General features: G+C 42.2%; 1 protein-coding gene across 7 annotated transcripts in view; it reads right to left on the reverse strand.

The window, feature by feature from the left end:
- The window catches only part of SCUBE1 (signal peptide, CUB domain and EGF like domain containing 1), a 181,717-nt gene that overhangs the window by 88,391 nt on the left and 80,522 nt on the right, over positions 1 to 12,804 (reverse strand). For all 7 annotated transcript variants that reach the window (XM_082223069.1, XM_082223068.1, XM_082223067.1 and 4 more), the window contains one exon: positions 4,106 to 4,231. In XM_082223069.1, the coding sequence (XP_082079195.1) occupies positions 4,106 to 4,231 (126 nt within the window). The remainder of the gene's footprint in view (positions 1 to 4,105; positions 4,232 to 12,804) is intronic.

Here is a 12,804-nt window from a genome sequence, read left to right on the forward strand (position 1 = left end):
AAGCCCATAGGAAATTCGTTTTGCGAAGCACCTCCAAAATGGAAAACTCTTTCGTCTAGCGAGTTTTCCGTCTTGTGAGGCATTCGTCTTGCGGGGCACCACTGTACTTCCTAAGAGATATTAGAGGGAGTAAGGGCAACATGCACGTGAGACTGCTGACAATCTTTGATTGGTCTGAGTGTCTGAAAATGTTTATTTCCCCATCTACTTATGGTTGGATACAAACTATTGAATGCTAACTATTATGTTTAGGTGACTGTATATCGCCCAGTGCATCTTTGGACATTAGCAATATTGTTTTAGGTCTGTCAGCTACCATAAGAATGTGCATTCAGTGAATTTTGGACATTGTACTGGAACATATTTTCAGGGTTTGGTGTACGCACACTGCTTATTAGATGGAAGGAGCTGGCCAGGGCAGCACCTTTCCCAATGATGGCCACAGCAGGGACCCACACCCCACACCTTTGCCATCCTTGCGTCATGGGTTTCAAGATGCTGGGAAACATAGGAACTTGGTTTGTCAGGAAGCAGAGGCCTCTAAGGGTCCAGTCCTGATCCATTTTTGACCAGAGGTTTGATGGTCTAAGTCTAAGATAATCCAAAATGGACAGGCTTCCCAAATCCTGATTTAGAATCAAGGTTTGACAGTGTCCGCTGCCCTCTCTGCTATCCCATTTTTGAAATAGATTAGGCTTAGAGATTATGATTTTCCCAGAGACCATCTACTTAATTACAGCTAAGTGAGAACTTGAAGTCAGGTATTCAGAATAATATCCAAAACTCAATCCACTGGATCTCCTATCTGTGCCTCCATCACAACAGATTCAGAGGAGAAGTCACACAGGAGCTGCTTACAAACCTAATGTGTTGCAGCCACATGTTGGGTCCAGCCACATGGTTAAGCCCAACAATACCTTTACTCCACATTGAAAGATTCTCAAGTGGCTGCAGAGGTTGGTAATACTGGGCCCCTGTGGTATATTGGACCATTGGATTTAGCTGTGTGAAACCAAGGTTCAAATCCTTATCTGGCTATGGCCTTGGGCCAGTCTCCACCTCTTGGTATATCTGCCAGGACACATATATTATTATAAGGCATCTTCATGCATTTGCATTAGTCTATTAGTTCCAACTCCTGTACTGAAGGCACGAAGGAGGACAATTCCAGGAAGAAAGAGAAGTGGGAAGAACCTAAAGAAATCAGTGTGGCTGCATATATAAGAAACAGAAGAAAGGCAAAATCACGAAGGAAGAGTATACACGAGTAGCCAACAGTTGCAAGGAGAAGGCCAGGCAGGCCAAAGCTTAGGTTTGCAAGAGAGGTTAAAAATATAAATAAAAAAGGGGGGTTTTTGGTAATGCTTGAAGCAAGAGGAAGAACAAGCAAGTAGTAGGTCCCTTGCAGAAGATGGAGAAATGCTATTGGGGGACAGAGAGAAGGTGGAATGCCTCAACACTTACTTTGCTTCTGTCTTCACCCAAAAGGAAAGCAGTGCTCAACCTGGTGATAACAGAATAAGTGATGCAAGGAGGGAGGTGAAGCCCATGATAGGAGAAGAGGTGGTAAGGGAACGCCCAGGGTCTGATCAGCTACACACAAGGGTACTAAAGGAGCTTGCAGATGTAATATCAGAGCCTTTGTCTATAATCTTTGAGAATTATTGGAGAACAGATGAGGTCTCTGCAGACTGGAGGCAGGCAAATGTTTTCCCCATCTTCAAAAGGGAAAAAGAAGAAGATCTAGGTAACTACCAACTGGTCTGCTTGATGTCAATACCAGGTAAGGTCCTAGAACTTAGAAAAGGATGCTGGGATTACTAAAACACAGCATGGGTTTCTCCAAAACAAGTGATGCCAAAGAAATCTCACCCCTCCCCCCGATAAAGTCTTGGTGGATCAAAGGAAATCTGTGGACGTAGTGTATCTTGATTTCAGTAAGGCTTTTGACCCAGACCCCATGATATTCTTGCAGAGAAGCTGGTAAAATGTGGGCTGGATGAGATTAACTGTTAGGTGGATTTGTAGCTGGTTGACTGACTGAACCCAGAATGTTCACTAATCGTTCCTTGTCAGCCTGTAAAAAAAGTGACAAGTGGGATGCCACGGGATTCTGTCCTGGGCCCGTTGTTGTTCAACGTCTTTATAAACGACTTGGATGAAGTTACTGGTGGGATGCTCAGCGAATTTGCAGATGACACCAAACTGGGAAGGTTAGCTAATGCCGCAGAAGACAGAAATGGGCCCAAACTAACAACATGAATTCCAATAGGGACAAATGTAAGGTTGTGCATGTAGGCAGGAATAACCAGATGCACAAATATAAGATGGGGAACACCTAGCTTGCCAGTAGTACATGTGAATGTACTAGATACTTAGTAGAGCACAAGCTTAACATGAGTCAACCCCGTGATGCAGCAGGAATAAAAGGTAAGGCTATGATAGGCTGCATCAGAAATAGTTTCTCAATCAAGGGAAGTAATAGTACTGATCTATTCCGCCTTGGTCAGACCACACCCGGAGTCCTGTGTCCAGTTCTGGGTACCACGATTTAAGAAGTATATTGACAAGCTGGAATGTATATAAAAGAGGGCAACCAAGATGATCACGGGTCTGGAAACCAAGCCTTATGAGGAACAGTTCAGGGAATTTGGTATGTTTAGCCTAGAGGAGACTTAGAGAGATATGGTAACCATCTTCAAATATTTAAAGGACTGCCACATGGAAGATGAAACAAGCTTGTTTTCTACTGCTCTGGAGGCTAGGACCCAAACCAATGGATTAAAGCTAAAAGAAAGGAGATTCCAACTAAAGATCAGGAAGAACTTTCTGACTGTAAGAGTTGTTCAGCAGTGGAACAGGCTCCCAAGAGACTCTTTCCTTGGAGGTTTTCAAGCAGAGGTTGGATGGCCACCTGTTATGTGTGATCTAGTTGAGTTTCCTGCATTGCAAGGGGTTCAACTAGATGACCCTTGGGGTCCCTCCAACTCTACAATTCTATGATTCTAGATCTCCGGTAATGCAGAAATTCCAGACTCTTTGCAGGTGCAGGTTTTCTCTTCACTGCAGTGGGGAAAACTATGTTTGTGTTGCCTCTCCCCACCTCAAAACTCTTTAAGAAACAGCTGCTAAGGACAGGATCTGGAATCCTAATACAGTCAATTGATAGAAAAATTCTCCATGTCCATCACATATATGCTCCAGTTCCATGGCAATAAAACACACCATGGTGCATGTTTCTCAGGGCTCACCCTATTCAATTCACTATATCAGAGCTTTCCAAACTTTTCATGTTGGTGACACAGTAATTCAGTTTTACTAGCAAACTGGAGTTTAAACTAATCCCTTATAAGAAATAAGGACATATACATAAACTGTAATAACAAAATGAATGGAGATACACCCCTACACACTGCAGCCAACGAACTAACGTGTCACAACACACAGTTTGGAAAGCTCTGCACTATATGTCTGTGAGTTCCATGTTGGGTCTATCAACCACAGTTCCAGTTATGCCACCCAAACTTGAATACAATATGCATACATGAGGGAATGAAGAACCTTTGCAAAGCCTTCGGGCTGCACTGTGGAGACTGAGGAACCTGGTGACCGGGTGACTGAAAAAGTAGCAAAGTGGGTCAACCAGGGTCAGATAACCAATGTTTTTAGTTAAATTTCTTATGGGGTCTGCATAACTCCTGCACCAATATTCAAAGGGGAGCCAGGTTATTAGACAGACTGATGCACAGAATTTCCCTAATAGTGTTCATCCATTCCCACTTCATTTTTACTAAAAACAACAACCCTCAAATGGCAATCTGAAACAACTTCCTCCACTATTTATCAGTTCTATTTAACACCAGAGAATTAAGAAATGGATACAAATTTCTTCACCCATCGAATCAAAATATGGTTGTACAGCATGCCTGTTAAATACATTGAATAATTCCATACATGCTGCCTCTGATTACGAGATGGGCAGGAAATACTTAACCCAAACCCACAGGTCAATGAAATGAAATGGATTCCTTGATTTTTATAAAACAACAGCAATGTGGAAATTAAGGCATGTTGGGTAGTTAAGATTTAGTCTGCATCTACCTACATTTGCAGTCCTTCTGGTTTTTGGCAAGTTCAAAGCCAGGCCTACATTCACAGGCAACCCCACCTTTGGGTGTCTCTCGGCAGATATGTGCGCACCCATGATCTTTGTTCATACAGTTCATACCCTCTGGAGAAAGAGAAAGAGAAAGAAAATGCACAAATTCTGAAAACAATCCAGATGACAACAAATTCTATACATATTTATTGCAGAAATACCCCTTGCACTGAGGGGAACTCATTTCAGCTTTTACAAGTTATAATAATAATATTATAATAATTTATTATTTATACCCCACCCATCTGGCTGAGTTTCCCCAGCTACTCTGGACGGCTCCCAATCAAATGTTAAAAACAAAACAGAATTAAATGTTAAAAACTTCCCTGAACAGGGATGCCTTCAGATGTCTTTTAAAGATAGGATAGATACTTATTTCCTTGACATCTGAAGGGAGGGTGTTCCACAGGACGGGCGCCACTACCAAGAAGGCCCTCTGTCTGGTTCCCTGTAACCTCACTTCTCGCAATGAGGGAACCGCCAGAAGGCCCTCAGTGCTGGATCTCAGTGTCCGGGCTGAACAATGGGGGTGGAGACGCTCCTTCAGGTATACAGGACTGAGGCCGTTTAGGGCTTTAAAGTTCAGCACCAACACTTTGAATTGTGCTCGGAAACGTACTGGGAGCCAATGCTGATCTCTCAGGACCGATGTTATGTGGTCCCGGTGGCCACTCCCAGTCACCAGTCTAGCTGCCGCATTCTGGATTAATTGCAATTTCCGGGTCACCTTCAAAGATAGCCCCACGTAGAGCGCATTGAAGTCCAAGCGGGAGATAACCAGAGCATGCACCACTCTGGCGAGACAGTCCGTGGGCAGGTAGGGTCTTTGCCTGTGTACCAGGTGGAGCTGGTAGACAGCCGCCCTGGACACAGATTTGACCTGTGCCTCCATGGACAGCTGTGAGTCCAAAATGACTCCCAGGCTGCGCACCTGGTCCTTCAGGGGCACAGTTACCCCATTCAGGACCAGGGAATCCCCCACACCTGCCTGCCCCCTGCCCCCCCCAAAAACAGTACTTCTGTCTTGTCAGGATTCAACCTCAATCTGTTAGCCGCCATCCATCAAGCTACTGCTTGAAACATGCAGAATCAGACTAGAGACCACAGTGGGACATAAAAGATAACCAGGTGTACTATACAGAGCCTTTATGTTCCCATTCCTAGTTGTGCTAGGAAGACGGGACTGATGTGAATCACAAATAATGAGAACTGTTTATGGAATAACTGGAGCAAAATTAAGCCGGGGGTTGAACTGTAAGATGCCGGAAATGAACCAGAGGAACAAATCTTATTTGCTGAATCTTGCCACTGACATCAGAGAAACAAATTATGTTCCTGAGAACATCAGACGCCAAGAAAAAAACCACCCAGTGTTTTGCTGCTCAGCAGTTTGGTGAGATGAAAATTCTGTTCCTCAGAATTTTATATTCATATTGTCCAAATATTCACCTTTTTCTGAGTCTGTTTGTCTCCATTGCTTTTCTTACCTGCTGCTTCTTCCGTCTTCCTGAATTAGTTACATGGACAGCCCCCCTTAATCAGGGACCTGTGGGTGGGTGATGTCATAATGCTATAAAGCCAATTAGATTTGGCTGCATCAGGGGGTCTCCAACCAGGTGCCCGTAGATGCCATGGTGCCCAGGTCTAGTGGTGCCCCTGAGCAGGTACTCCAGACTCTTCCTGTTTCTTTATTTTAAAAAAGTAAGTTTCTAGCCCTCTAGAAAGAACACTACCTTCTAGGTGATTTGTGTGGAATGAGACTGGTGTTCCTCAGTACATTTTTCTTCCTACTGAGGAATGCTCTCTGCTGTTCTTAGACAGCAACAGCATTGGGGTGATGGGAGAAATGGAGGAGCTCTATAACTGGGACACACTTCACTCCCCATGATAAACATAAGGTTAAAAGGAGTGGCTGTCTCTCTAATTTTGTGTTATGCCACACCCCTCCATGGCACTCATTTTGTAACCATCACCACCAGCGCTTTCTCAAATTTTAAAATGTGCCCCCAAAGTGTCAATCCCCAAAGGATTGAGTGTGACTGAGGGCAATGTTAGTAAGTACATGGGAATGTTTGCAAGTCCTCAGAAACCTCTAAAAGGGGGTGGAGGTGGGAATCACATTGCTGAAAATGGTGAATCCTGTACGGTCAGTCCTTGTTAGGAACCCAGGAAACGTGATTTATACCGAGATCAGCTTCTAATCCTTGCTGTCTTGTCTTGGACCTGGGACCTTCTGCATGCAAATCACATCCTCTACCCCTGGGAGATGAAAGTACAGTGGTACCTCAGGTTAAGTACTTAATTCGTTCCGGAGGTCTGTTCTTAACCTGAAACTGTTCTTAACCTGAAGCACCACTTTAGCTAATGGGGTCTCCTGCTGCTGCCCCGCCGCCGGAGCAAGATTTCTGTTCTCATCCTGAAGCAAAGTTCTTAACCCGAGGTACTATTTCTGGGTTAGCGGAGTCTGTAACCTGAAGCATCTGTAACCTGAAGTGTATGTAACCCAAGTACTACTGTACATGCAGTATAGACACAGGTGCTTAATTTTCAACCTAAGTCCATTCAGAAGTTTTTTTATGAAAGCTAATGTCCAGACCTGGGCATGTTTGCCAAGAAGCAAGTCATACTGAGTTCGGCTGAACTTACTCCCAAATAATTGTGCACAGGATTGCGGCCTTAGGAGCAATTGTTAGCGGCATAACTAGATTAGAATGCCAAAAATGAATGGATGTCCTCTCCATTTTGCCTCATGACTGGTGGTTTTACTGTTGGGTAATGGGATGTACGTAGAATGTAAAAGATGCTGGAATCTTCTCTGCCCTAAACCAGTATGTAAATCTTGAGAAAAGCAAAGTTCACAAGTGCATTTTAAAGGGGCACAATCTGTTTGTGCTTAAAAGAAAGCTGCTCTCCCCCCACCCCTCACATTTGTGTGTCTGGAATAACAATGCCAGAATGTTTATTTCTAAAGGACTGTTGTCATGGCAATTCCACCGAGAACATCGTTTCCCCCCCCCCTGCAACCTCCTTTAAAACACATAAGGAACCTAGCAGCATCAGAGCTCTCAAGAAAGGACAATTACCTTTTATCGCTCAACAGCAGAGAAGGAGGGTTTCTTTTTTAACCTCCTCAGTAGAAAATTATGTTGAAAGGAATAATAAAAGCCCGTTTCAAGAAGCACCCAGAAGCCTATTAGTGACAAAGGCTCCCTCCCCTCCCTTCCCATGAATAATTACAGCTCTTCAAGAAGAAATCAGCCCAGGCTAAGGGCCCTTTGTCAGCCTTAGACAGTAAAACAAACATTTGACTATACGAGGATTTCCCTTTCATGTACCTGTCCAGGAGGCAGAAAGGGAAAAAAAAAGGGGGGGGACCAAGTAAAACTTCAGAGTGCCTGAAAGAGAGAGAAAATCCAGAGCAACATCTGCTGCAATTACATTTTTTAAAACCCAGGACACTTTAAATAAAACACTCATATCAAAGCCATGATGCTAGTTGCAAAATCAGTAACAACTCGGAACAAGCAGGTACACCATGCTTGTATGTGGTTTAAATGAAGATGTGAGATTTTTTTAAAAGAGCACTTTATACAGAACAGATGAAGAAAAGCGAATTACAACAGAAGATATGCAACTGCACTTGTGTTATTTTCATTAACATTTCAAAGAAACTTAGTAGTTAGAACTGAATTGTTCTGGGAATCACAAGGTTAGGGATGAAATGGCGAAGATCCTGGCATATGCTTCATGGGATTTCCCCTTTTCAGACTTTACACACCAGGTGCCTTAAACACAAATTAATTACTCATTATTATTAAATTTTCACCACCCTTTTGGCCAGTCAGTAAATGTCACTATGGTAGTGAACAGTTAGTGCTTTATCGTAACATTGCTTATTGCAAGAACTCTTTAAGATATATAATTACAATTTTGATTTATAGTCCAACATATGCAAGGGCATAGGATGGGTAATACATCAGTTGATCTGAATGAGCATAGTGTCAAAGAAACAGAGCTATGGATCAGGAAGTTTCAGATTTTAAAACTGCCATAAACTCACAAGGTGATATTATCTGAAGGTATCTGAAGAAGTGTGCATGCACACGAAAGCTCATACCAAGAACTAACTTAGTTGGTCTTTAAGGTGCTACTGGAAAGAATTTTTTTAAGGTGATATTAGTTAAGCATCAGCCCCTTTCATCTGCAGAAAGGTAATAAAAAAACTGACCTATTTTGCAGGGTTGTCAAAAAGATTGCAGCAAGACAATGCACGTGAAGCAATGCAAATGTGCTATTATTCTACTCTGTCAGTATCCACCAGCTGAAACAAGCACAGTTTAACCTAAGAGTTTGTGAAAGCTCCACACGGAAAGATAAACACGGGCCAAATCTTTCTACCAAATTATACCAGCTCCTCCACCATGTGAACAGCAGCAGGGCTAACGTCAGACCCAACACACCCTGTCAACAATGGGATCACTTATTGCTTAACTTAACCCTTCAAAATTTCCCCTGCCCAAGCAACTATTGGGATTGATTATGTAATCTTGCAATCCAGTGCTAAAGTTTGCAAAGGGCAACTGCACAGGCCTATACAAACTGGAAAGAACATGGTGGGCAAACAGCAGATGTCGGTGTGAGAGAGAAGAAAACCACAGTTATTTTTATTTCTGACTAATTAATCTGATTCCTTCATACTTACAATCAAGTCACATCCGACGGTGGATTTGGAATTGTTTTCCTGAATAGAATATCACTGTTTCCAAGCGCTAAACACATTATGCACAGTTAAGCTAAAATACTGGTGTGCAGCTGAATCTGTTTTAAATGTCTGTATAAGGTTTACCAAAAGAACATATGCGAAACATTTCGAATGCTGAAAGCATGCAGTCACCCTTGGGAGAGGACATGCTACTTCCTAATTACAGCTATGCTAAAATCTTGGATTTCTCCATTGCTTTCTATGGATAATTTTCCTTTCTGCCTTGGGGACAGAAAAAGGGGGGGGGGGTGAAAATGAACTAGAATTTGAAAAGATCATCTGAGTTCATCCATTTGAATGACAATACCCTAAATGTTATTGAGTGGAATTTGAAGAAAAGGGTAAGGGGGAGTAGGAAGAAAGAGGAAATTGAACTACCCTAGCACCAATAAATTATAATGTCCCAGCAGGGGACAGATTAGGGTGGGAGTGATGAGCGCCAATAAGTTAATTCTGCTTATGGTATGATATATAAAATAGTAATGAGCCTCAAAATTCCTGACTAAGGACCTCTATTCACAGTTTACTTTTTAAAGACATACAACTGGTGTATTAAGTATATGCCTAAAATGTGAAGTGGGAATGTGGACAAATTTGTGTTTGAAAACACATATTGTACAAGTACATTTATCAGAAAGCTTGGATTTAAAGTGGCACCCTGCTGAGTGCACACTCCGTTTCAAATTCAAGTTTCTTGCTGTGCAGTGCATGAAAAAACTCCGTGTCAGAAGACTGGATCTGCAGCTCTTAAACCTCACTTTCTGCAATGCCAATAAAGAGGGATACATTGACTTTTAAATCCAATTTGCTGGTAATCCATATCCATAAATATTTACACTATACCAGGAATTTTGCTCAACAATTATTATATTAGTCCAGCCAAAGAAGAAAGCAGAGTGCTTATTTTAGGCTGTCTATGTTTACTGATTTGGAAGAAGCAGCCTTACACGTGTGCTCATTTGTTCTGCCAAGAAAACGAAGATTAAAGGCCAACATTTTGGGTGCCAGAAGTCAGCAAAATTGGAATGGCACGTAACTTCCCTCGCAATGAGACTTGGCAGGAAGCATATCCCAGACGCGCTGACCCTTTATAAAATGGCTGAAATTCTTTGGAGTAGCTGTTTTCAGAACCTTGTTGAGATCAACCAAGGTGATGTTAGAGCATCAGATCCACGCATTCAAGGAGATAATCATAATAATAACAACTACTTTATTATTTATACCCCGCCCATCTGGCTGGGTTTGCCCAGCCACTCTGGGGAAGCCCATCATATCCATTTTTAACGGCAAGGGGAACCCAGTTGAGGACTGTGGAACATTCTCCTGCTCCTGAAGCTTACCTCACTCAGGCAATTTTCTTTAAGCTAAGCTCTGATAAGAGATGTGTCACTTGGCTCAGGAAAATGCAGGGGGGAAAGGGACATTCTGGGATCAAATCAGAAGCTGGGAAGACTTTTGTAAATTCAGGACTGTCCCTGGAAAATCAGGACACTTAGAAGGTACAGTGGTACCTATGGTTGCGAACGAGATCCGTTCCGGAGCCCCGTTCGCAACCTGAGCAGAATGCAACCCACGTCTGTGCAGATTTGCTGCTTCTGCGCATGATGTCATTTTGAGCGTCTGCACATGCGCGAGCAGCAAGACCCGGAAGTAACCCATTTTTTACTTCCGGGTCGCCGTGGGATGCAACCTGAAAAGATTTAACCTGAAGCAAACGTAACAAGAGGTATGACTGTATGTGTCTGCAGGCATTGTGTTGGTGACCCCTGGTCTAGCATGTACGAATACTGAATGTTCAACCACAACAGTCCATTATTTATTAAATAGGTAACACGTCTGGCTACAGCAGACCCTAAAGGCAGTTCACAATTCAATCCATTTGAAATAATTTTTAATAAACGACACAATTCGGACCCACAGAGAAAAATATCAGAAAATAAAATAGTTGCAGACAAGAGGCAGGTTCTTCTGTTTTTTGCTTCCTTGCCCACTCCTTTTTGGCCTCCCCCCCAATGCCCATTTTCACAGATCATGCAGGCAATGTTGGCAGTGTCTAGACTCCCAGTGAATTCTTTTTTTCTTTGGGGGGGGGTGTTCTTCCATTCAAAGCTGCCAGTGGATAAAATTAATTACCCCAAAAGATAACTATGTATCTGACTTCAAAAATTCAAAACTGAGAATGTAGTTATCTGATGCTCATACTTGTCTAATGTAAGCATTATTATTATTTACTGAATTTATATACCACTCTATATCTGGAGGTCTCAGGGCAGTTCACAGAAAAGATCTGGGTAAGCATCTTAGAAGAGTGCTTCAAAAGAATCTGTTTTTTAAAAAAATGATATATAATGAAATGAAAAAGGTACTTAAATGTACTTTCCCTAAGAAACCAGAGGCCTTTCTCTTGGGCATTGTCGGCCAACTGGTGCCAAAGAAAGACAGAACATTCTTTATGTACGCCACAACATCAGCAAGAATACTCATCGCAAAGCACTGGAAGACTCAAGATCTACCCACTCTGGAAGAATGGCAGATGAAGGTGGTAAGACTATATGGGACTGGCTGAAATGACCGGCAGAATCCGTGACCAGGGGAAAGAGACGGCGGAAGAAGATTGGAAGAAATTTAAAATTTATCTTAAGAAACATTGCAAAATTAATGAATGTTAAAATGTTGAGGTTTTAGGGAAAAATGGGGGTTACAGCTGTAAAAGATTAAGTAAAATAAAAGAATAAGGGAAAAATTTGATAAAAACAAGTGTTAGGATTTGCTAAAATAACTTTGGAAATTGGAATGCAGAAAGGGGAGGTATGGGGAAGTCGGCGAAGTAAGGTTTAAGGAAAAAAAGGACACGAAATTATACATGTTTGTTTGTGTGTGTGTATGTTTTTGTTTGTTTGTTGGTTTGTGTTTATAAAAAATTTGTAAAACCAATAAAAATTTTATAAAAAAACCAAAAAACAAAAGAATTTTTTTTTAAATTTATTGTTGTTTTGGGGGGGGAATATACACATTTTATATATAATTGCCCAGCTTTGTTTTGTTTTGTCAAGATGACATTCATAGTATTGCCCCATTCTGCAGTTGATGAGGAGGCCAAGTGACTAAAACATGTGATATTGTGGATGAAATCTAAGCCAATTCTCACACTAAACAGCTGCCTCCTGCTCCTCTAGCCGCAAAATGCTAATTGCTGTCTTGTAGCATCTCCGGCTGCTGAAACTCATAGGCCTTAATCATGCCAGTTTAATGGCATACATGGAAAAAGCTAGGTATAGACTTTGCCAGGATTTGTGCATAAGAAAATTACTAATTTAGAAGCAGGGCTTCCTGATCCCAATTTCTGATTTCACCTGGGAGTTGAGAGAGTTGCAGACGAGAGGAGTGAGGGTGGAAACACAGATTATAACAATCCATGCTACTGCAGAAACTTACTCCATTCTCTGCCACCACCATGCTGTATTTCCCCAACTTCAACAACCAGTAGTAAGCAGCAGGGAGAAGAATCACTTGGCATGAAGACACAACTTTTCCTCCACTTTACCATGAAGGACTCAACAAAAGGCTTCTCTGTTTTGGGCAACAGTCCCATAGTTACCATTCCATGTAGTTTTGTTTTTATTGACTTGTATCTGCCTATCAATTGAATGATCAACAAGGTGAGATACAACAGAGTTAGCAAACAAAATGCACCCCGGATATTGTGTGCTTTTTTGAGGCAGTACATGCCGTACTGCCACCTCTTTCCCCCACCATCTTGCTTGCCCCGTCACCTGCTCGCTCCCTTCCCTCCAAACCTCTGCCATGTTCCTGCAGCTGCTGGCACAGCCTCCTAGAGGTGCTTTGGCAAGACTCTCACAATCACCAGAACACTTTCCAGAAA

This window comes from Podarcis vaucheri, assembly GCF_965113315.1.
Source record: "Podarcis vaucheri genome assembly, chromosome: 5".
NCBI lineage: Eukaryota > Metazoa > Chordata > Lepidosauria > Squamata > Lacertidae > Podarcis > Podarcis vaucheri.